The sequence below is a fragment of the Aspergillus pseudonomiae genome (genome assembly GCF_009193645.1).
Source record: "Aspergillus pseudonomiae strain CBS 119388 unplaced genomic scaffold BDV37scaffold_189, whole genome shotgun sequence".
NCBI classification, from domain to species: domain Eukaryota; kingdom Fungi; phylum Ascomycota; class Eurotiomycetes; order Eurotiales; family Aspergillaceae; genus Aspergillus; species Aspergillus pseudonomiae.
Window position 1 is genome coordinate 1 of NW_022476181.1, and position 22,800 is coordinate 22,800.

A 22,800-nucleotide genomic window follows, 5' to 3' on the forward strand; every position below is an offset into this window, starting at 1 on the left:
GGGGGGGGGGGGGGGGGGTCGTTAGTAAAACAGTAATAATACACCCCAGAAGGAAGAGCCAACTAACAAAAACCCAATCTCCAGCAAGCACAAACCGCGACAACGGCTTCCCGGTCATCAACGTGGGCTTCTCCGGCAACGAATCCCAATACTGCTGTGGATCTGTGACTATCAAAGACGGCAAGACGACCTGTTTCTCCGACGGCGACCCCTTCCCGATTACCATGGGCACGGCCATTCCCGGCGTGGCAGCGCTGGCGGTGAACAATAGCGACTCGGGATCAGGATCGGGGTCGGGGTCGGGGTCGGGGTCGGGGTCCTCAAATGATAGCACGAATTCGTCCACCTGCGACGACCAGCGGCTGAAGGAGAAGGCGTTGGATAACCATGACGTGGCGATTGGGGTCGGGGTCGGCGTGCCGTTGGGGCTGATTGCGGTGGCGTCGGTTGCGTGGGCGTTGTATGAGCGCAGGCTGAGACATAGGGCTGCTGGGGTGGTTGCGGAGAAGGGGAATATGGGTATGGGTATGGGTATGGGTATGGGTGTGGGAATGGGTATGGGGGTGAACGGGAATATGAATATGGGGGTCGCCCCGCCGGTGGAGTTGGGGAGTGAGAGGACGCAGCGGCCGGTGGAGTTGGACTCCACGAAGGTGCAGCGGTGATGGGTTCATGGGGCTGTGTTATGTGTTATGTGTTTGTGTTATGGTTTGATATGTACGTTACTGAACTACTAACGAATGTTGGGCTACAAGGGATGATGTCAGGCTATTCGTTGTGGAGGATGACTTACGAGTGGTGGGTTCGTATATCTTTCTAATACGAGATGCTGACTTGGCCTGGCCAACCTAATCGCGTTACTAATGACATTCGTCGTGTTTCCATTGTTTATTGCTGATTCTTATCTCTCTTTTTTATTTATTTATTTATTTATTTTTCCTATCTCGTATAGCCATGTCTACCAGTAGACTTGTCGTATCATCTATCGGAGCCAGTATCCACGTTGGATGTGCAAGTGCATCGCCCGTTCCTCCCGGACAGATGGCTCCTTGTGGTTCGCCCTGCGCGCGTTGGGAGGATTGAACATGGGTGGTATCTGCGGTTGCTCAGTGCCCGTCGGTTGGGTTTCAGGTGTGCCGGACATGTCCAAGCGCCGCAGACCGGGCAGTCGCAGCGCCGGATCGAAGTTGATGAGGATGATCGCCTGAAGGTCGGAGCGCAGGCCCTCCTGGTTCACGGTGTAGATGATGGTCCGTTCGTCCGCCATGGCCTCGACCTTGCCGGTGCGCTTGGAGGGGCAGAGCAGTTGGGCCAACTCAGGCGGCGCGTTGTCAGGCGGCCAGAGGCGGATGCCGCGGGATGCGAAGCGCTCGTCACTGCCGTCCGCAGGTGGTCCATCACCGTCCTGGTCGTCTTCCGTAATCTCCGGACGATAGAGCCGGTTCGGGGACCCTTCTTCGCCCGCCTCGTCGATCGGGCACTTGCGCTTGCGCGAGACCATGCGCAGCCGTAAGCGGTCGTGCGGAATTAGGCTGCCGGGGGTAGGGCAGGGGTCGTTGACGAGATCGATGAAGGTTGAGGCGCACAGGTTGTACGTGCGGAGCTTGGTGCGGTTCAAGATGAAGTCCCGCCGGGGCACAGGGTCGTCGCCGCCGCCCAAGGGGTATTCGGGGTGATAGTGTCGGCGGAGGCGCTTGCGGGGGCGTTCGTAGTTCGGTTTGCTGGACGAGTCCAGGGTTTTGGTCAACGGTTCGTCCGGCAAAGAGACGGGACGGAAGGCTTCGCCCTGGTGCTTACTGTGGATGATCTCGCTGGGCGATGGGAGCGGCTGCACGTAGTATGTGCGAATGTTCTCACTACCGCCCTTATGCCACTCGCGGCGACATTCCAGGATGATCAGCTGTTGGGTGGCCTCATCGTGTCGCAGCGAGATATCCGACCACGAGTCGTTAATGGGGCCTTCCCGATGCTGGCGGCGCCAGGTCCGGTTCAGTGTCACGCGCTTCGTATTGTCGGTGGGGGCCACGCAGGCCCAAACGTAGAAGGATGTCCAGTCGACCTCTTCCATCTCGAATGACGCCTGCGTCGACACGGCGTACAGATGGTCCTGGTGGATGTCAAAACACACCGTCTGTCCGATTTCGTTGCCGGCGAAATTGTGCAGTTGCACCGGGGTCTCGTTCGTCTGTTTGCCCGTCGCCAGCTCGACGCAGTTGACGATCCATTGCTTATAGCCATGGTAGCCCGCGCCGGAGTGGGTCCCGTAGTAGAGGTAAGATTGGTTGTGTCGCACGAATAATCGCTGTTTGTTCTCGAGTTGGCGGCGCAGGCGCAATCGCCCCTTGCCGCCTTCCGTCTTTCGCCGCATATCCACTGCCAGGAGCCAGGTCTCCCGCCGTTCGACAATGTCTACGGCAATTGCCAGCACGCCATGGCTGTAGTTCATCAGCGACAGTTGGGTTGCGTCTTCGGTCGGGTCGCAACCCGGGATCACGCGCGACAGGACCGCGTGCAGGTTCAGGACATGCTCGACTTGGCTGGCCCCATGGACATCCAACGCGCGGATCTCGTCGTTGAACACGTAGCACAGCGCACCGCCGCTGTAGAGAAAGGCGCTCCCGTAGCCGATAATTGAGGCGGAATACGGATCTGCGGTTGCCACTGCTTCCTTAATGTCATAGAGACGCCCCAGTGCGTGGCGGTATCCAGACTTGTTCTCGCTGGCTTGTTGCCCTTCCTTGGTATGGAGGAGGTGGTTCTGTCGCGGTGTTAGTGTTCCGTCCCACACGGAGAGGGTAGAGAGGCTCGTACCTCGACTGTCTTCCGTGCCAGCGATTCGTTGCGCATCAAGGCATTCAGGCTTCGATTCACCCGGCTGAGATGTATGAAGTCATGACAGTCCAAGGTGGATGCCACTTGGTAGAAAACATCGTACGGGATACAATCTAGATTTTTGGTCATCTCTAACATGACCGAGGGGGCACACGATGGGTGTGAAAAGCATCTGAAGGAAGTCGACCGCACTGAAGGAGTGTAGGAGATAATATAATACGAGAGTTTCACGACGGTGTTCTCCAAGGAAACCAGCAGTGAATGTCAGGAATGCAACGCAAGTCAATGGTTGCGACAAAGGATGAAGATTACCCAAGGAGAGGCAATCACCCATGCAGCGGAATTCAATTCAGCCCGTGGAGCATGTTTTAGTAGTTCAGGAATGCGGCTCTAGCACAAGCATGAGGATCATTTTCGAAACGAGATCCAAGGCCCGATGGAATCATGGAGCCTCTCGGCCCCAGCGCGACGATTGGCTAGGAAGCGCTTATAAGGATCTCTTTAGTAGTGGACATCAGAATTAAAGCCACGCCACATGCATCGAATGAAGGTCCGCGCGTCAAGGTCGGATGATGAAAGGCAGCGATCATCGCTCGTTTCCTCTAGACCAGTGGGGTTTGTTCTTCCCACCTCCCGTGTCGCAGTTTCCCACATCTAAGAGCCTCAATCTCGCCGTCACTGGGGGTTTTTTTTTTGGTTTCCTTGTTCTTGTCTGTGATACACGGGGAATGAGACCGGGTGAGATTGGTGGATCTAATTTCCATGCTTCTTTCTTGTCCTTCCATCTCTCTTTTTGGCAACTAGAGAGCTAAAAATAACTCATCATTGGGAAACGAACTTGCTGGGTCTTGAATGAGCGCAAACTTTTGTTGGGGCTTCACCGACTTTGGCCCTCTTTTTGCGGCTCTTTTCGCTCAGCGTGGCGGAAAACAAAGCGACCGGCGCTATTTTTCTCACGCCAGTCGCTTCGTTCCGCCGTGACTACGACGAAACTATACCCCATCTTGTCGGGCCCCGATTTTGCCTCGTTGCGCGTCGGAGAAACACTGATGTCTCAGCGTGACACTATCGAAATTGAAATCAAGCCCAGTCCGTCCAAAGTGATGCGGCTGCAGGACTCTGTACGAGCTGATCCTTTACCCTGAGAAACAAACCTCTTTGCCACACCGGGTAAAAATATCGATCAATGACGCTGAATGGGTGAACACCAGTCCCTGGAGTCTTTCCGTCTTACGTGAACTATTGGAACACTGAATTCCAATGCAACACTAACTACAGTAATGATCCTAACCGAAAAGGAAACTCGGAGGAACATCCTCGGGCCAGAATTGCCATATCAAACCATCGCGTGGCGGTGCTCGTAAGCTGCCAACCATCCATGCCGTCACATTCGTCAACCAACTGGTCAGTGCGTGTCCTCCGATCACATCTTAAAATCTGCTCACCCGTGGACACGTCTACGGAACACTCTCAACTGAGTAATGCATCGAGCCACTAGACCTGACGTGACGCTCGAAATATGGTTGCCTTTCGAGTCAAACAATGGCGACGGCAAACAATTAAGTGCGCCTCAGCTGCGCCTTGCACTGCCTCGTTCCGGACGAGGATCAATCAGGTACCCCGGAAGAGGCTGGTCATTCAGATCGCCGCACTGAGGCCCAAGATGGCACACGATCGCCTGTCAAGCCAAGTGTAAGGTGCTCATGCTGGGGGGCTCTTATGCAATGGGGAGCAGGTCCCACGATGACTGGTCGTCTCGCTTGATACCGGATAGCCAGCCTCGTCGCGGTGTGAGCTCCCAACGTAAGGTGGCCGGGTCATCTTTGTTCATTGAGACCCACCTGCCAATCATAAATGGCCCGTTCGAGATAAGCCATAAGCATGGAGATTCGAGCTCTGCGGGGTATCGCAACAGGTCCAAACCTAGACCCCCGTCACGTTGTACGCTGCACATCACCCCACGAGATGTGTTGACGATCTTCCGAGTGGGTGAGCACCCAGATTGGTTGACACGTTTGCAAACGGGGTCGATAGATTCGTCTGGAACCCGTGTCCATGCGTCGCTCAGGACAAGGGAAGCAAGGATCCCTGTTTGGTCACATTCCTGCTAGCCGGCTGCTTTGTTTGCTAGCATCCTTGTAGACCCCGAAGGAAGAGGGGTTGGTGATGATTATATGGAGCACGAGCACAGACAATTGAGTTTCCCTCCGGTGTCTCGATAGTGAGGCTAGCCTCGGTGTATGGAATTGCTGAGGGGCCAATCCTCGTGTCGGGGAGCTCAGTGAGGCTCAACATGACATGTTGTGAATATATCTAGAGGCTCCTGTCCTCCGTCCTGGGATACTCTTGTGCCAGTAAGGTTTAATTCTTGATCCTTTTACCGTCGAAGTTCTACTCATGGGCTATGTCCTTGGATCACGGCGCAAGTCATTTGTCACTCTCTACCGCCATTGCTGGCTTTGTGTCGTTGAGGCTCTTAACATCACCACGCCTCCACAGCGGGTAGGTATCATGATTACCTTGGGAACATAAGTAAATGGGACTACACTGTATAAACCTGGTCGGTGTTGTATTAGATTCTGCATAAAGATAAAGCTTTACTATACTACCACCAGGCCAGCCTCAGTCAATGCACCGTTCATCATGCCGCGGAGTTGGCTATCGGTTCCGGTGCTTACTCCCAGCGCGGTTCGCGGTGGGACATAACATCCCGACTAACATGTTGCCTAGTGGTCATGTGAGCTGACCCCGTGACCAGCCACAAAAGACTTGGCCGTCAAGCAGAAGCATCTGGCCCCTGACGGTCTGAAGATACTCGTACCATAATCAACCCAAGAAAGTGATAAGAGGGCTGGGATGACTGTGGTGCAGGCCTCGTGACCGGACTGGATTCACTGAGACGCATGACTCCTGGCCAAGCCTGGATGATCGGCCAGCCGACAACCGACGATTCTATCATTGTACAGTAGTCCTGCCGTCATCGTTGTTTTGCCCAGCTGCAGGCCAAGCCCGAGACTGTTATGCTGGTGCCTAGCGAACATTCCGGAAGGTTGCCCCATCGGGACAAGCGCCGAACTGGTTGAGATTCCTGGGGGATGGATTGGCCCGGTAGGCATCCACCGTGGCACGTCCCATGGAACCAGGGCTGTAGGGCTGTCCCATCCAGATTAATAGAGTACTCCGTACGTATCATGTGTTGAGAAACATGATGCCAGACGTTCTGCAAGATGGGTCCAGGGGGCGAATTCTATTTGCCGAGATTCCCGTAATCCACTTTCAGGAGTCTGCGGTAAGGCTGACGACTTCCCAATGGATTGATGCTGATGGGCGTTCTGAAGTCATCAATTACTCATGCCGATCGAGGGGGACCTTTTTTGGGGGGTCAATTTCTGGTGCAATTGTTGTGGGATATGATGGTAAATCTCACCAAGAAAAAAAAAAGTAGTATAATCAGACCGGTCCAATTGACTTGCATCGTCAGTCACTACAACTTGTACTAACCCTCGCGTCAACTGCGCTGGGAACAAATAAGGCAAAAAAAGACGCCTTTCACTTGACCGCTGCTGCCCTATCCTTCTCGTGTCAGACCCACAGGGGCCAAATGGGCCAATCGCCCGACGGGACGGACCCCACCGTGGAATGCAGACTATCAGCCAGCCTGCCTCAGGTTTCCCCGTGCTTGTTAAATCTCGCGTTCCTGTCTTTTCTTCTTCCTCTTCTTTCACTTTCTGATTCCCTGTCCACCTTGTTCGTTCTCTTTCTGTTCTTTCCCCACCATTCTGTCTCCAGTGGGAAGATAAGCTTACTTTTCTTCACGGTCTTGTGGATTGAGGGGTTCGTGTTGAGTCCGAGACGGTGCACTGACTTTCTCCACACGAAGGAACTGTTTCTTGGCGAGGGGAAATTGATCACTCCCTCACTACACACGCACACACTTGTGATCCTTTCACTGTCACGAGCATCTTCTCAAATCCATCCTAATTGATGTACTACCAAAACTACAATTACCCTCCCCCCCAATCGGGCTGGGGAGGTGGTTACTATCCGCCGCCGCAGCAACAGCAGCAACAGTGGGCACCGCCGCCGCAGCCTTACTAGTAAGAGACCGCTTTTGTCCACTCACCGTAATGCTGGTAGGGCTAACCGGTCCAAGTTCCAATGGATATCCTCCTCCAGCACAACCTCCCCAGTCATATTCTCCACCACAATATCCGCCTCCCGGTCAGTATGGCCATCACACTCCGACCCCGCCCCCGTCGTCGGGGTCACAGTATCGCTCCTATCACAGTAAGCGAAGGCATACCAGTCTTGCTGCCAGATAGGCCCCACTAACCACCCTAGGTCACTCGCCGTCATGGGGCCAAAGCCAAACCCCCCCACGCCCTCCGATGGAGGCGCAGCAGTTCGGCAAGGGAGCTCCGTCCAACTATCGCTTCCAGTACTCCGCTTGTACGGGTCGACGGAAGGCTCTGTTGATCGGCATCAACTATGCCGGACAACCGAACGCCCTCCGCGGCTGTATCAATGACGTGACCAATATGTCGACTTTCCTCCATGATCGATATGGCTACCGGAGAGAAGACATGGTCATCCTGACCGACGACCAACAGAACCCCATGAGTGTCCCGACCAAAGCCAATATCCTGCGAGCAATGCAATGGCTGGTCAGGGATGCGCAGCCGAACGATTCGCTTTTCATTCATTTCTCAGGTAGAGACCACCGCGGAAGCTGACCGGGATGTTATTGGCTGACTGATCTAGGACATGGCGGCCGAACGCCGGATCTGGATGGAGACGAGGAGGATGGTACGTTTTAACCCATGATATCATGTCCATTCGTGACTAGTGCTGACGGATACCAGGATACGATGATGTTATCTACCCGTTGGACTACCGTACGGCTGGACATATCGTAGACGACGACATGCACGATATTATGTATGTATGCTTTGATTTGCTGCTCGACTGACGACTGACAAGGCTTTCAGGGTACGGCCGCTGAAACCAGGTGTGCGTCTGACTGCTATTTTCGACTCCTGCCACTCGGGTACGGCCCTGGACCTTCCTTACGTGTACTCCACTCAGGTACGTTTTCTCGCGTTTAATATGCCTTCGCGATACTCATTCTGGTTAGGGTGTTCTGAAAGAACCCAATCTCGCCAAAGAGGCGGCCCAGGATCTCTTTAGCGCCATCACGTCATATGGACAAGGCGACTTTGCTAGTGTCGCCCAGACTGCAATTGGCTTCCTCAAGAAAGCCGCCCTGGGCGACTCTGCACGCCAACGGACCGTTAGAACCAAGACCTCCCCTGCGGATGTGGTTATGTTTTCAGGCTCCAAGGATACCCAGACTTCGTAAGTACCCACGCGGGTGTCACAGTCGTTCGCAGCTAACAAGGTGATAGAGCGGATACATTCCAGGACGGAGAGGCTCGAGGTGCATTGAGTTGGGCTTTTATCAAGACATTGAAACAGCGTCCACAGCAGAGCTATTTACAACTGCTAAACTCGGTTCGGTCCGAATTAGAAGGCAAATACAGCCAGAAGCCGCAGCTGAGCTGCAGCCACCCTCTTGGTGAGTCTTGTGTTTGTGAATTTCTCTGTTCTTTACTAACGGCTCTAGATGTCAATTTACTTTTTGTGATGTGATATGTATTGTACGAGACATGATGTATGCGTAGTTGTTTTTTTTCTTTTCTGTTTGGGTTTACACAATTCCATGACATTCAATAGCATTGCATTGGCCTCGAGCAAAGTCCCGGCCATATTTCCTCTCGGCTTCACTTCTACGCATTGTACGGCATTGTTGATCCGGATCCTCTATTAGTTTTCATATTCCCTAGTGCATTCCATGTCCTGATTGAGACCCGAGAGGAGAGAAATAAAGATCACGCTAAACACTAGCGTTGGTAGTCAGTGTCTTCCTGGATAACACTGATCCAATGAAACGTTTGCAGAGTTAGCTGATGCTCAGGCCTGAGTGTTTTCTCCTGTCCTGGAAAGACTTTTCTAAAGCACTCCTAGACGCTGTTATATATTGTCTGAGACTTTCATAGACCGTGCTATTCCACCATAGTTTGTATAGAGTAGATTTATGCTCTAGCATGAGTACTTTCTCCCATCCTTCTATGGCAAATTCGAATTGCTCTGACTGAGATATGTTTGCTCTCTCGAACGTTTGGTGATTTCAACAAGTCAGCCAGTGTCCAGAGTTAACCACGAGCACAATGAGGGAATCGAAAGTCGTGGTAAAAGTCTTTGAGAATTTGGCGCTTTAAAAGGTACAGTAACCTGTGTTCAAGATTAACACAATTAATGACTGGATTGATGCTCACTGTTTTTTTTTTTTTTTTTTTTTTTTTTTTTTATTGCTATTAGTTTGGGATTCCCAGATTTCTGGACGCGTGGTCCTGATGGAAAATCAGTAAAGGCTTCCGCATCTTGTGTCCTGGTGCTTTTTTTGACGCTGATCAACTAGCTGCATCGTGGAATAGTGGGGGTTTCAATAGGGAGGTATAAGAGGTTTTATTCATTGAATATGCTTAGTGGTGGTGGTTCAGGGTGGTTATAATATCTTGTATACCTGCCACCCGCCTACTACGCCTAAATTTCAGTTAGAGCGGCTACTGACTAGGCAGGGCTGAAATCTATTTAGGCCTAGTTCTGGGGTTTAGCGGGCTAGATATGCCGATAATCGGCGCATATTCGGGTCGGGTAGAGGTCTGCTGGAAGTTCACAGGTCCCTAGTCTCGGATTTCTATTCAAATGGTTTAATTAATATAGATAACCCCGTTTGATCCCTTGGCCATGTACGGTCTGACAGTTGTGGCGGGTCAAGCACAAATGTGTATGGGTAGGATTTGCCAGCACATCATCGTGGCGCATTGACGTCCACCTGCAGCTGAAACGTACAGATGGCGATGAATCCACTCTCGACACTTTCCCAGACGCACGGAACCCCCAAGAATATACATGAAGACCCCTCTATAGGGCCTGGAAGGAATCTCGACCTAAAGATCGCCGAACCTGAGTCCGTGCGGGTGGAGCCCTGGTTAGCCAGCCACCGTTTGATTTATACACAATCTCCAATTGTTTATTCATCCTCAAAGAGCGGGGTTGTTTGGAACCTTGCCTGCTAGAAAAGATACGTCGTTTGCTTTTCTGATTTGATCATCGAGCCAGCTGTTTCTTGTGTCGGTGAACCTGTACCCCATCCAGTAGAGTAACATTGCTCATGAACCATCTTTCTATATTGTGGCTCGCTCCTTTACCGTAGATGACTACCGACTATCCTTCGGTGGGGTCAATACTGGGTCGATCCATAACCTACCCTCATATTGGTGGACCCAAAGTTGGATGAGCGGATCGACGCATCTGCTGGGGAGTGAGCCAGCAACTATTTAACAACCAATCGACAACGAATGAAAATTTCAGTCGAGGGGACGTGAAGGAAATGGTATGTCGATCCGCCAAATCGAACCATGGATACGTTGTAGTCACCAGGTATCCGTATGATGCGCTTTGCCATAGCATCAAACTGCCCAAATTGTGCGTTTGATGTGTCAATCAATACAACATTGTTATGCTACATTTGTCGCTGCAGAGTGGAAATTAGTTAGAATTTTTTTTTTTTTTTAGTACTCCTCATCTCTTGTATTTGGTCATCTCATGTAGAAAAATCTCGTAGAGCAGTCAGCTTTGCTGTATGTCTTGTATATCAAGGCGCCATCTGCTCCAAGAGCACAGCCACGGAATTATGGCGATATCGACTTGCACCTGGAGTACTCGTTGCTGGCAGACAGGCAAAACTCCCGCAATTTCGAGCTGATACCTTGTGCACAAAGTCGTCGACCCCACTCGCCGATCAGCCTTTATTCATTCGTTCGTGCCAAGGGACACGTAGAGTATCCTACATCGCCATGATAGACGGATGTTGTGACGTGACCCATGAATCCACCGATCAGATGAGGCAATTCATTCTCGTTAGTCAACTATTTCTCTTCTTCTTTCGGTTCAAAGCACCTGACCTGGGCTGAGAGCTCAGCTATAAATACGTGGACAACTCCCCACGGTGATCCTGCAATACAACGACCAGAAAGACCAGTGAAAACAGTATATGATAACTCTTTTCTCTCTGTTATTCCAGTTAATTATTTCCTCTCGCCATCACGGTAAGGCCTCCCTATACACTACTGTTCTCCTCTATTTCCTCTCTTCATGCCTTTGTTCTGATTTTCTCCCTAGATGCCTTCCACGACAGGTTCACTTTCCGGTAACTTGAACAACTTCACTGGCCATTGGAATGTGGAAGGCTACGAAGCTGAATTCCGTGGTGTTTTCAGCCAAAATGTCGAACACTGGCAGTCCAGCGCTATACTCGAATATGACAATGTCGAAGACCTTGCTGGCACCTTCAGTGTCGGCGCCGAGGGGTTACCGTCATACATCGGCAACGTTGATACTAGCCTGACATTGACCAATCAGGCTGGCAAGCAAATCAAGATCACTGGCCCACTCTTGTCTCCCATCCCTCAGAGGACCACCATCGCCGGCCACGGAGTCTGGTCCATCAGAATGTAGATGGAGACCCTTTGGCCCTGGGACAATTGCTTCAATATATTAAGCAGGTAGATGGGATAGGTGGATGAAGATGGCGGAGGAGGATAGGGGATTGCAATTCTTAGTCTCGTCTGTTGGATTACAGGGTCTCAACTGGAATGTCGTCTGTCTATCTCTATGCTGTTAGCGTATAACTATCTCTTGCTCCCTCCAAGCTGCAATAATCTCTAGAGATAGAGGATGCCAAGTTTGGTAAAATAGGTGTCGCTTATAGAGTAGAGTAAACATGAAGCGAACACATTAGACTTGTGAAACATGACCTCTAGACTATCAAAAGTTCTCTCTTGATCTTTCAATATGCTTCTTCTTCCCACTTGAGCCTTGGGTTGTTTAATACAAGTCACCTTCATCATCTATATACCCCCCGTCTAACCCATTCTCGCTACGTCTCTTGGAACTTGCTAAAAAGCAGGGTCCTGTCTCCAGGCTCCTCCCTGCAGATAGATGATTGCTTGGAATTTCCTAATATTGGACATATAATCAATAAACTATATTCATGGCGTTAAAAGGCGATCGCGGTGATAGCGGAGATAGCGGGAATAACATAGCCCGTATGATATGGTATTCAGCCCTACCGGGGGTAATACCATTTGTAGACAGTAAATTAGGAAGCCTGCATTGTTCGTTTCCTTTGTGCCTGATTCTGAAGATTTAGGTTGCATGGAAGATCCACAGGGGATGATGTGTTGGGCGTTCTGCAGCAAGTATTCTACAGAAGGATTCATATGCATAGAGGGAAAATACTGCGTTGCCTTAGAACATGATATCTCTTGATCTTCATATTCAATTCTATATCGCGTTCTAGCTAAAGACTGAAAATGAGTGAACAACTAAGCATACCCCTTGGTACTACTATTCATCTATAAGGTACTCGTGTCGGCACAGGGAATATCAGTACAAGGCAATCCATTAGACCGGTACAACAATCTTAGTGCCACTAACACCAGCCTTCAGCTTGTCCAACGCTGCGTCCAATCCGCCTAAACCGCCACCCTCAATCTGGATAGTGGGGCTGGGGATTACTTCACCCGACTTCAGACCGGTCTTCAACCACCCATGGAAGACCTCGTTGATGTGCCTGCTCCTCGCAGTCTCGTCCATAGATGGGAGGTTGAACGTGATCTGCGTGTTGTCGAGGGTCGGGTGGCCTTCTGGGAGAAGGGGCGAGTGTGCAACCCTGGCGTGGGCAGTGCCCTTGGTCTCCTTGAGGATGTCCAACGTCGGCTGCAGAGCTCCATCAACAACGCAGTGTGCAGTGGGCAGCTTGACACCATCCTTCCTCACGGCAGCCACAACCTGAGAGACGACATCGCTTGCCCTGTAATCGAAGACCGCATGGGCCCCGAGCTTCTTGACCAGGTCGTGGTGCTTAGGACTGGCGGTGGCGTAGACAGTGAAGCCGAGGGTCTTTGCTGATTGAACGGCAAACGTGCCGACGCTGCTCGATGCGCCCCAGATCAGCACCGCTTGTCTGTCCGCGGGAGTGTACCTGGTGTCGAGCGGGATGCCGATGGTGGTCCAGGCAGTCAGGGCAGTCAAGACAGCCAAGGGGAAGACGGCGCCTTGCGCGAAGGAGAGATGGTCTGGAAGTGGGATGACGGCTTCGGATGGTGCCAGAGTGTACTTCTGGAAGGCACCGTAGTCGGGGGAGCCGTTCTGGTAAAACGATGAGGCATAGGCGATGACTCGGCTTCCTGGGCCAGGGACCGTGGTGACGTTCGAGCCCAGCTTGGCGACAACACCCGCAGCATCGGATCCGGTGATCGCGGGGTAGATAGGCACAGCAGGCATGCCGTAGTCCCGCTGGAAATGATTGCAGGGGCTCAAGGCAACGGCTTTGACTTCGATGAGAACTTCGTTGGGGCCGGGCTCGGGGGTGGGACGCTGGCCAAGAGACAGGGGACCACCCCGCTGGGGAAGAATGGCAGCTTCGTGTTGTCGGGCCATGGTGGGTGTTTGACGACTGGATATTGTGTTTGCTTTTGTGGGGGCTTTTTCACTGAAAGACCGTTCAACCTGAGCAGGAGAAGTATGTGGAAGGGGAGAACGATAGAAGGGACGTGTATAAGACTTGAACTGTTGATAACTTAGATAAAGCTAAGAGATACATAACCACGGTAGGTTTATATTTCAGAAGTTACATGTGACTTCTTTGCAGATAAAGTCTTTACCATTAAAACCGATATGTCCCTAAAGTCCGATCTGGGAGATTTATCTTGTTCTTCCTGTTGACATGTTACCTGTGACACTAGGGTAGAACCCAAGGAATGAGTATGATTGTCGAATTAGAGGGGAATTGATATACTAGTTCTTTTGTGCTCCCACAGTCCATGAGTGCTGCTGTTCCGGTGTTAAACCTAGAGAACTTTCCATTAAATCGGAATGCAGTATAGGGATCTCGGAGACTGAAATTCTGCGGCTAGATCCGTGGTGAGTATCCGTGGTTTGTATGGTGAGTTGGGACGAATACGAATGATGCCTAGCGTCTTTCTAGGGAGAACATGCAAAACCTACCGTGTCTCGAGGACCTACTGACTGTAGACCGGAGACAGCCAATTGCTGGCGCAGGCATAACAGATTGGGCAACTTGTCAACATCACTCTGCCTTCCCACACTCGAGAATGGGGTATTTCGGGAAATACTCTTGCCAGTAGGGGACTAATAGTACTTGACATATGTACGGAAATAGTAATTTGGCACTAAAAATCTTGATTCTATTTTCCATCCGCTAAGGAATCTAACGAGAGAAGAGCTTTCGCATATCTTCCGTGATTGGATCTTCCGTATCGCCATATATCTCCTTTAACCAGTTTTGCCAGAGCCAATCAACCCAACACTGGAAGTCCTCGTGACAATCTGCCCAACGTAGAAGAGGTGATATAAAGGTCCCAGGAAATAGAAGTTTTCTGAGATGAGCGGCGTCATCTCTTGTGCGCCCAAAGAGGGCTCCGCCAAAGTCGAGGAAGACTACCCTCCGCTTGCCGCTTCTTGAAGACGCATCGTCAACCAGGATGATATTTCTCCGCTTGAAGTCCGTGAGTAAGATATCTCCCGCATATACTAGACTTTCGAAATCGATCACCTCCTTTAAGATAAGTTGTCGTGATGAAATATCATAGTCATTTGGGTTGGCATTGAGCATTGATAATCCCGGTATATACTCAAGTAGAATTAGTCGGATGGTACGTCTATTAGACTGATCGACCGGTATGGACAAGGAAAAAGAACCATAGAAATTTGGTATCTGTTTGCCCGCAAGATCGGAAAGCCTCATGTACATAGCCGCTTCGTGGGTATAATGTTTGTCCACACAAGAGAAAGGATTAAGGAAACCGTCATCATCATTAGCGAAAAGGGGGTCATAGAATTTAGCGACTGCTCTCATCCCTTTCTGAAGACCTTGGCCATCTCCTAAAACGTCAACCATCACCACCTGGGCATTGTGTTGGTCTACCACTTGTATAAGATCAGTTATGCCTAAGTCGATCTTAAGTGGTTCATCGCAGCCCGGAAGGGGAGGATGATTTAGGCATCGTTCAACTGGACTCAGCCGTTCTTTTTCCAGATTGTCAATGTCGCTGTTACAACAACCGTTCTCGAACACTGGTGTAGGCTCAGGAGGTTTATGTAATTGAACAGTAAAGCGCCAACCGACAGCGTAAGGGATTGCTGGCGTCATTTCTTCCACCGAAATAGACAGGTCATGAGTGATTAAGTCCTTCTGTAAATGAGTGAGGCAAACTGCGAAAGACAAAGTCTGAAGCTTTAGGACGTTTAGCAGAGTAGCTAAAAGCTCTCTTGACTTCAGAGTCGCATGTATTTGTAGTAGGAGCTGAACAAGAAGTTAGTAGCTGCTGTCCCACGGGTTGGCGCGGGTAGATCTAGAACCCGCCCCCGGAATGCACGGGGTTCGGGTTCGGGTCGGGTTTAGCGGGTCTCCCGTACCAAATCATAAATATACGTACTTTCTGGACCAAGCCCAGATCAACAAGTCAGGTTATTATGCACTAGTACATACTACCTCGCATAGGAGGATTCCAAATATCGAAAGTTCAAAAAACATAAACATACAACAGGAGGGATTCGCTGGTGGTCACCCACCCAACTACTAACCTCCCGGCGTGTGGCTTCTGCACGGTCAATAGGTCGCTGCGTGCACCCGCAGGGTGAGTGAAGGTGATGGTGCCAAGTCGTCGCGCGCTTAGCGTGGGTATGTTTTAGAGAGGGGTGATGAGCTGCCATATCCATCACCCTGCGGTGATGGGCCAGAACGTTTACCCGTGCCTGTCCACATCTGACTAGACCGTCACGCTGCCAGTTCCCTGATTGGCGAATAGCCCCGCTCGGTGAGACGCCCAGGCTCTTGGCAGCTGCGCTTCGCCACATAACAAGATAAGCATTTCGGTCTCATGCTAATATCATTCCTCCCGTCTGGATTTTGGGTGTGTCTCAGATATATCCTTTTGCAGGCTGTCTTGACAATCTCAAAGTGTCGAACAAGTCGTATGGAGCCAATATAAAGCATTGATTAATAAATCCTGATAGTTATTACCCTCCCCTCTGATATTCGCTGTTAAAAATTTGTGTGTATTTCCTTGTTACTTTGTAGTTCTCCATCCTCAATATGTGCGGTCGAGTTAACAAGTGGTGAGACTGCTTCTAAGTAAGCATGCTGACACCGAATCAAAAGACGGTGGTGATCAAAGCGTACTGTCATGGGCAGCCAAGAATGGTCATGAAGATGTGATCAAGCTTCTTCTAACCCATGATGCTAATCCAAACTCTGTGGATAGCACAGGTATGAGTCCACTATTGTGGGCATTACATCGTGGCGATGGAGCTATTGTTGCGCTCTTCTCAAACAAGAAATTCTCGCATTGTCCGCCCCATATGCACAAGAAGCCACGCAGGCACCGTCGACGGCGCTTTAGTTCCTGTAAGATCCCCGTAACTCCGGGTGAAGCACACAAAGCGTATGAGTGAATAGATCTAAGGTGTACTTGCCCGTTCTACAAGACTTAGGAATTGTCCGATGTGTGATGAGCGCGCAAGTACCTCTATTTGACATCAAGTTGGTATTGAATTTAATTCTTTCCGAGAATTACCAATTCATCTTATGACTTTCTAGTACTGCTTATACTTCTTGGCTGTCTCTCAAAAGGTGACATGTCTATATTCAGCCGGAATGTGGTGCTTACGTGGCGCACTATATTGTCCAGGCTGACACTGCAAATTCATATAATATTTAAATGGTGTATAAATCTTAGCACTTTTGTCCATCCTTGGCGTATTCGGACGCAATTTTCTCTGTATAGACAGTATAGACTGGATAAAGGGATCTTTGATATCACCCAAAGTCCAACAGGGTCTAGAACTAAGTTTGTTATCTAGTTCTTTTATTGATTGTATCTGTACTATTACTCTTACACGTAGCTACTAATATCGGGGCTTTAGTTACATCGCCCTAGCTGCAGGCACTCTAAGATTCGCTGTTGGTATACAATTGGTGTAGTATTTAGAACAGTACTCGGTATCTACCGTATTAGAACATAAGAATCTGTCAAGAACAGTTCCACTTACTAGGATCGTATGATTGAAATATTCTGTGGGGTTATAGTTGCTAGGTCGAAAGATCTATACTTTAAGGTAATTAAGGGTACTCCAAGAATTGTTTATAGTATGTCGTTTACTAGATCAACAGTTTGAACAAAAGAGATATAATCATGACATAGCTCGGATATCTCTGTGGTGTTAAGAAAATATAGTTACTACAAGCCACATGCAATGTTGACGTAGAAAGCGTCACATAAAAGGGATTCAGATGTAGGAACTCTACGTGGAAGGTTCACTGATGTAGAGGGCTCTGCATACCAGGGATACTAAGGACTGATGGGGAAAGTCCACTTCAAAATCCCAGCGATGTAAGAAAATGAATTTAATTGCTACAAATTCCTGACTAATGCGGCACACGAAGCGGTGAATATATTTAAGAATGGCAAACTATTAGTAGAGTAGTTATATTCGGGTATGTTAGTGTTAGGACTCGCAAAATACTACGACAACGCTAATATTGAAAGACTTGAATATTAGCAGAACCGTAATATATCGACAATTCTCGGTATTAGCGCGGTAAAACGGAGAAGCGATAGCCGCCTAGTGAACAACTTATATGTCAATTGTACTGAATCTATCAAGCGAACGCCGATTAGGTCACGTGCATGGTGACGACCATGAAAGGTACGTCGAAAGGTACCGCATGAGCGGGGCGCTCCTTCAGAAAATGGACTGCAGGCCTAGCATCCACAGCAGGACAGGACAATAAGATACGCTAGACAAGAGCGTTACTATGAAAAACCCATCCTGAAACTGCTGCCTTGAGATGTCTCTCCCAAAACAGCCCCTTGACAGTAAAGAACAAGCCCATCCAGCGATTGTCAGTAGAAGTAACAAAGGATATGTATATTTAGAAAGAAAAGATAATGAAAATTAAGAGAAGGGAAGAGAAAGGTAAGCAACGCTTGACTTTTGAAACACTGTAGCCTAGCAAAATTAGGTCCGAGTCACAACAATTGGTAAAGGTACCAGACAAAAGCACCCAAGCAGAAATAACGACAAAAGTCATGCTTAGCTTCTACCGATAATGACTAAAAGTGTAACCTGTGGATAGCTAGTAAGTATATGGTTGTATCGTAACCTATTACGCAAGGAAGTTCTATTCTGAATCGTCTATAGAAAATATCAGTCACATTAATACCAGACAAATATTGTGGTTGAGGTCGAAGCGAGACCGCCAGAGTAGGACTGCCGTCGAGGTAAGACCGCCGGCCATATGCGATGAAATACTCAAGAGTTAGCCCACCAGTTAGACAACCCGGCTCTCGTCTGCGATTTTGTATGAAAATGAAATATTTCTTAGCATCGACTAGAATTCTAATATAGGAATGGCTGGCCTTTCACTTTATCCGCGGACAATCTGCTTACATTCAGTCGCATAGCTTAGTCACCTCCTAACGTCTCCCGGTAGGGGATCTTTTACTTCTCGCAAGGTAACCAAGAAGGATTTTTAGACGATCATGCATCTGTACTGATAGTACTATATACTGTAGATTTATTTACAGTTAGAAATCCTCCCTCGCGTGTTAATATCGTACCTATCCATATCTCCCTTCAGAAATTGGAGTTTCATGAACAACCGATTATGACCGAGCTGTCTGGCATATGCGATCGACCCGATCGTATTACAGCGATTCAACAGCATATCCCTAGGTTAAGAAACAATAAGATTTGTTGTTTTTACAGCTCTCCTTAGTCATGTGTAGCCAACAATAAGCACGTATATGATGTAACTCAGTGGCAAATCAAACAGAACACGATTCCCATTCGGGATGCTATTGGAGTTAAAAAGGTGAACCTAAATACAGTTTGATTTTCAACAGAGCAAGAGGAATCAGCTCTTCTCCCGAGAAATTAACGACTGCAGATCTGCAAGAGCAGAATCAAGGGATGAGGCTTTCCGAACCTCCTTTACTAGATTATTCACATCATCTTCCTTCCCAGAACGCAGGATACTTATTAAGTACATGGATACATGTCGATAGCTTTCCATGTCTTTCTCTACAGCCTTTCGTGTCAATCTTCGCCGTTTGTCTGTTAAAGGCTCGAAAAAACACTCGTTGTTCGTTGCAGCGCATGCTTCACAGGGAGGAGGGCCATTGCACTTTAGAATATGAGCAATACTTAAACGCACGTATTATGAGATAATACATACCTTTACTTTCTTTCGTTGACACGATGAGCAAGCTAAACTCCGCCGCTTTGACCTTCGTTCGACATGGTGAACGGGGGCAGGAGGCTTATGAGGGCTGCGGCATACTGCAGGCAGAAGTGTTCTGAGTGGGGCTGCAGGACCAGTCATTGATAACGTTCGCACTGCTCTGATACTAATCGTGTGTAGGTGGGGAAAAAATAACTCAGGATGGAGATGAAAATAATAACTATAATTCACAAGACCAGCTTCACATTCTCTTTATAAAGGACTCTTTTTCTGTTTCTACTTTGTTGTGTTACCCAGGTTTGCCATTTTCCAAATTACAGACGCTAACTATGCATCCAGCAAACAAAGACGAGGGCCAGGTTGGGACAAAGAAAGCAAACTAGCATTATAGGTATGGGTAATATTCATCTTGCAAATCCTTCCAGGTTTCTTCTTTGTCATTCTTGGCACCAGCACAAGGTTGAAATATCCAATTTCTTTATACGCTGATAGCCTATTCCTTTGGGAAGAATATTTCACGTTTTTGCAAAGGATTAGAGCATGATCAAATGTCCCAATTGTGGGGTTAGGAGGTGGATCTGGGTCACATGCGCCAAGAAGAAAGAAACAAACATGACAATGAAAGTACAGATTGCGAATGGGACGGAGAATAATACATCCGTCGTGCTTATATCCTTTGACATATTCTGTCATTTTCTCGTCCGCCTCTTATCTCCTGTCAGACGTGCTGAGTTCATATGACCCCATCCCTTCTTTCTTTTCTTTTCTTTTTTTTCCTTAAGAAAAAAAAGTTCAAATAATCCATGTATGTTCCACTCAGCATTTCGTTTCCCCATATAAATTTGAGCTGCGAAGGAAATATAGAAAATATGATAGTGGGTGTAGTGGCTGTTTTCCTGCAACGCGACATCATTGATACGTGGTCGGTGACAAACCTTACAACAGAGCATACATTTGTTATGAATCCACATTTGCAGAAGTCTCGCCCATGTAAACTTTTTTCCATTAGCGATATTACGTTGCCTCCGTGGGGTAACCTGACTTGCGTTTGTGGCAAAGCACGGATCATACGGTAAACTATACCGAATGAATATCAGACACAAGATATCGGGATAAAACGCTGGATAATGTGATATATTCGGACAACTTCAAAGTCGGTCTTCACTGTAGAAAACCGGTGGTTTTTTTTATTATTTGTTTTATGAGAGAAACCTCTTAGAACACAAAATGCCTTCTCAAAATGTTTGTCGTCTTCTCGGTCATGATTCGTGGGAATGGCTTATTGAGTTCAAAGAATCCATGCCTTCAGCTAGCAAATATGGCACACCTTGGGTACTCGTTAAAACGTATGGTACGATAGGTCATATGGAACGCCATAATATATAATGGAAAGTGAAGCCTTTTGTGTGGTTGTTTCCTGTGAAGACATGAAGGCAAGCTAATTAAAGCATAGGACATTTTGAGCCTTGTGCTAAACCACAATAAAATAATTTCAATTCGTGGCCTATCGGGTGTCATAACGGTTCCAAACATATAGCTCCTTGTGGTGATTTTAGGCGTACGGCGTTCGAGACCATCTGGTGGGCCATGCTTTCCCGTGGCGAACCACACTTTTACAATTCCTGCATACCCTGTGACAGTTTCGGCATTATGGCAAATCTCTCCCCGTGAAGCGCCATTGTGCAACATAATAAGCGACATCATATGACTTGATTCTGGAGATATATAATGTATCTAGGGCGGTTGTAAGCTATGGACCAATAATACACTCTATTTTTTAAACATGACTAGTAATCGACTCCGAAATTCGTCTCCCACAGAGAGGGGTGTTTTAGCAGCGAGGGAGCTTTTGCTGGCGCAAATGCCGTGTTACTTTGGAATGCAAGACGCATTAACGAGTTGGCTTATCCAACATATTTCATTTGCTATGAATAGTTGTTAACTGTAGTTCTAGACCCAGGCGAACTCCCTGAGACTTGCCCCCTCTGCTGGGAACTACTAGGCCCTATGGCCTCATATCGTCTACTTCCATGTGGTCACATATTTCATCTGCCATGCATTGACTTTTGGCTCTGCAGTCAAGACACTCGCTGTCCACTTTGTTGTCGATCTTTCTACTATTTACGAAGACCACGGGCTACGTATATCGCCATAAAACCTTCCGCTACCTGGAAAATGCTCGGAATTAAGAGTTTACTAAAGTCTTTGAAAGCACGATGTAGGAGGACTATATTGTATCATTGGGAAGCTAGGGCCCGTTTATAATTTTTGAAAGCAACCGAAGGACTTTGTATTGATACATATGTTAAATAACTTAATCGTGAGCGAGTGATGATTAACAAGATATGCAATGCTAGTTATACAGGTAGAATCACTACTTTTTTGCCAGGCATTTGTACTTAGCAGTCACTCTTTCTGGGCTTCTCGCTTCTAGAAACCCTTAATCATTGATATTTCTCTAGTGGGGACTCTCAAGTTCGAAATCCACAAATTTAGTACAGAAATCTCCATCAAGTATAGAGCCAAGAGTATTTGTGCGATGGCGCGATCTTACTAGCACCGTGGCAATCATTACATCATCATCTTGGGCTATCGGACTCCAGGATTTCTGATGAAGCCCTTCGTAAGCTTAACCTACACTGATAGTGGGTCTGTTAGCATTTATGCTGGACTTATTTCCGCCGTGCTCTTGCATTTTCTAGCATTTAAGTCTATGCAGGTAGCCCACTTGTGCTCACGTTTACTAGCGCGTCATGAGGAGGTCTTTAACCAATTTTTTGTAGTTTTCTTTAGGTAGTTTCATGCTTAGGCATGTCACTAATTTCATATCAATTTGGCGCAGGTTCTTGCTAGACCCACCATGCAGCTCAATACCCCTACGCCTAAAGAAGTAGACTTAAGCAGCCGAAGTAATTCAGCGCCCAAGACATCTTGTACATTTCAACAGCTCCAGGACTGGAGGTTGAGCTTCGGGTATGGTTAAGTTGATCTAGAAACCCTTAATTACCTGATAAGCTCTATATTAACCAGTTACTAAACGGAGCTGAAATAGCACTATAGTCTGCTGCGCTTACAATGTGTCAGCCTAGGTAACCCAACTAAAATAATTCACGTAGAAGCTGCGCAGAAGGCCGAGCTACGCAGCCGCGCTGGACCACTATGCTACCGCCTTGAGGAGATGAAATCAACATTATAAGCTTTGTTTCGAAGCAGAGGGCTGACATGTATTGTTACCATTCTTGGCAACATTACGTTGGGTAACAGGATCTACAAACGAAGCTTCTCGAATTGTATTCACGTGTTACGGAATTGAACACCAAGGTTAAACTGTTAGACAACGATTGCTGCTTAATTTAAGAGGTGGGCGGTACGAAATTTGTGAATCGATAATTCAAGTTATCATTGTTATCTTTCTATTACTCAGTACATATTCTAGAGTATAGCTTGCTCACATCTCTTTGTGCATCCTTCCAGTCTGCATTTTGGATTAATAATAATTACGATTGCAAGACAAGATATTATACCTCATCCTTACGGCCAGGGTTTTCGACGATGTAATCATCTCCCAGTCGGGT

General features: G+C 48.2%; 9 protein-coding genes across 9 annotated transcripts; 5 read left to right on the forward strand and 4 right to left on the reverse strand.

Annotated features, from left to right (window-relative positions):
• Positions 1-224: 224 nt before the first annotated feature.
• Positions 225-665, forward strand: BDV37DRAFT_289748 (uncharacterized protein; the record flags this gene model as incomplete). The annotated part of the gene is made up of 1 exon (XM_032088541.1): positions 225-665. One exon carries the CDS (start codon positions 225-227, stop codon positions 663-665), a length of 441 nt encoding a protein of 146 aa, XP_031934369.1.
• A 235-nt stretch (positions 666-900) lies between these two features.
• fbx15 (F-box domain protein) lies at positions 901-3,067 on the reverse strand. Its single transcript, XM_032091099.1, has 2 exons — positions 2,812-3,067; positions 901-2,758 (listed from the first exon to the last, which is right to left on the reverse strand). Exons 1-2 carry the CDS (start codon positions 2,968-2,970, stop codon positions 983-985), a joined length of 1,935 nt encoding a protein of 644 aa, XP_031934370.1. The 5' UTR covers positions 2,971-3,067; the 3' UTR covers positions 901-982.
• Positions 3,068-6,590: 3,523 nt separating this feature from the next.
• On the forward strand, positions 6,591-8,763 carry BDV37DRAFT_71487 (caspase family protein). Its single transcript, XM_032091098.1, has 9 exons — positions 6,591-6,929; positions 6,986-7,119; positions 7,174-7,542; positions 7,594-7,638; positions 7,695-7,770; positions 7,821-7,917; positions 7,967-8,187; positions 8,238-8,407; positions 8,456-8,763. Exons 1-9 carry the CDS (start codon positions 6,817-6,819, stop codon positions 8,479-8,481), a joined length of 1,251 nt encoding a protein of 416 aa, XP_031934371.1. The 5' UTR covers positions 6,591-6,816; the 3' UTR covers positions 8,482-8,763.
• Positions 8,764-10,997: 2,234 nt separating this feature from the next.
• On the forward strand, positions 10,998-11,744 carry BDV37DRAFT_266729 (uncharacterized protein). Its single transcript, XM_032083945.1, has one exon. It carries the CDS (start codon positions 11,077-11,079, stop codon positions 11,410-11,412), a length of 336 nt encoding a protein of 111 aa, XP_031934372.1. The 5' UTR covers positions 10,998-11,076; the 3' UTR covers positions 11,413-11,744.
• Positions 11,745-12,360: 616 nt separating this feature from the next.
• Positions 12,361-13,398, reverse strand: BDV37DRAFT_292531 (zinc-binding alcohol dehydrogenase family protein; the record flags this gene model as incomplete). The annotated part of the gene is made up of 1 exon (XM_032089198.1): positions 12,361-13,398. The coding sequence occupies one exon, from the start codon at positions 13,396-13,398 to the stop codon at positions 12,361-12,363; it is 1,038 nt and encodes a 345-aa protein (XP_031934373.1).
• Positions 13,399-14,063: 665 nt separating this feature from the next.
• BDV37DRAFT_266731 (uncharacterized protein) lies at positions 14,064-15,284 on the reverse strand. The gene has a single exon (XM_032083947.1). The coding sequence runs from the start codon at positions 15,128-15,130 to the stop codon at positions 14,189-14,191; it is 942 nt and encodes a 313-aa protein (XP_031934374.1). The 5' UTR covers positions 15,131-15,284; the 3' UTR covers positions 14,064-14,188.
• A 3,565-nt stretch (positions 15,285-18,849) lies between these two features.
• Positions 18,850-19,587, reverse strand: BDV37DRAFT_266733 (uncharacterized protein). Its single transcript, XM_032083948.1, has 3 exons — positions 19,460-19,587; positions 19,252-19,401; positions 18,850-19,194 (listed from the first exon to the last, which is right to left on the reverse strand). The coding sequence occupies exons 2-3, from the start codon at positions 19,364-19,366 to the stop codon at positions 18,899-18,901; spliced, it is 411 nt and encodes a 136-aa protein (XP_031934375.1). The 5' UTR covers positions 19,367-19,401; positions 19,460-19,587; the 3' UTR covers positions 18,850-18,898.
• A 1,413-nt stretch (positions 19,588-21,000) lies between these two features.
• On the forward strand, positions 21,001-21,616 carry BDV37DRAFT_266741 (RING finger protein). Its single transcript, XM_032083949.1, has 2 exons — positions 21,001-21,123; positions 21,180-21,616. Exons 1-2 carry the CDS (start codon positions 21,009-21,011, stop codon positions 21,488-21,490), a joined length of 426 nt encoding a protein of 141 aa, XP_031934376.1. The 5' UTR covers positions 21,001-21,008; the 3' UTR covers positions 21,491-21,616.
• Positions 21,617-21,776: 160 nt separating this feature from the next.
• On the forward strand, positions 21,777-22,186 carry BDV37DRAFT_266742 (uncharacterized protein). Its single transcript, XM_032083950.1, has one exon. It carries the CDS (start codon positions 21,837-21,839, stop codon positions 22,020-22,022), a length of 186 nt encoding a protein of 61 aa, XP_031934377.1. The 5' UTR covers positions 21,777-21,836; the 3' UTR covers positions 22,023-22,186.
• The last annotated feature ends 614 nt before the right edge of the window (positions 22,187-22,800 follow it).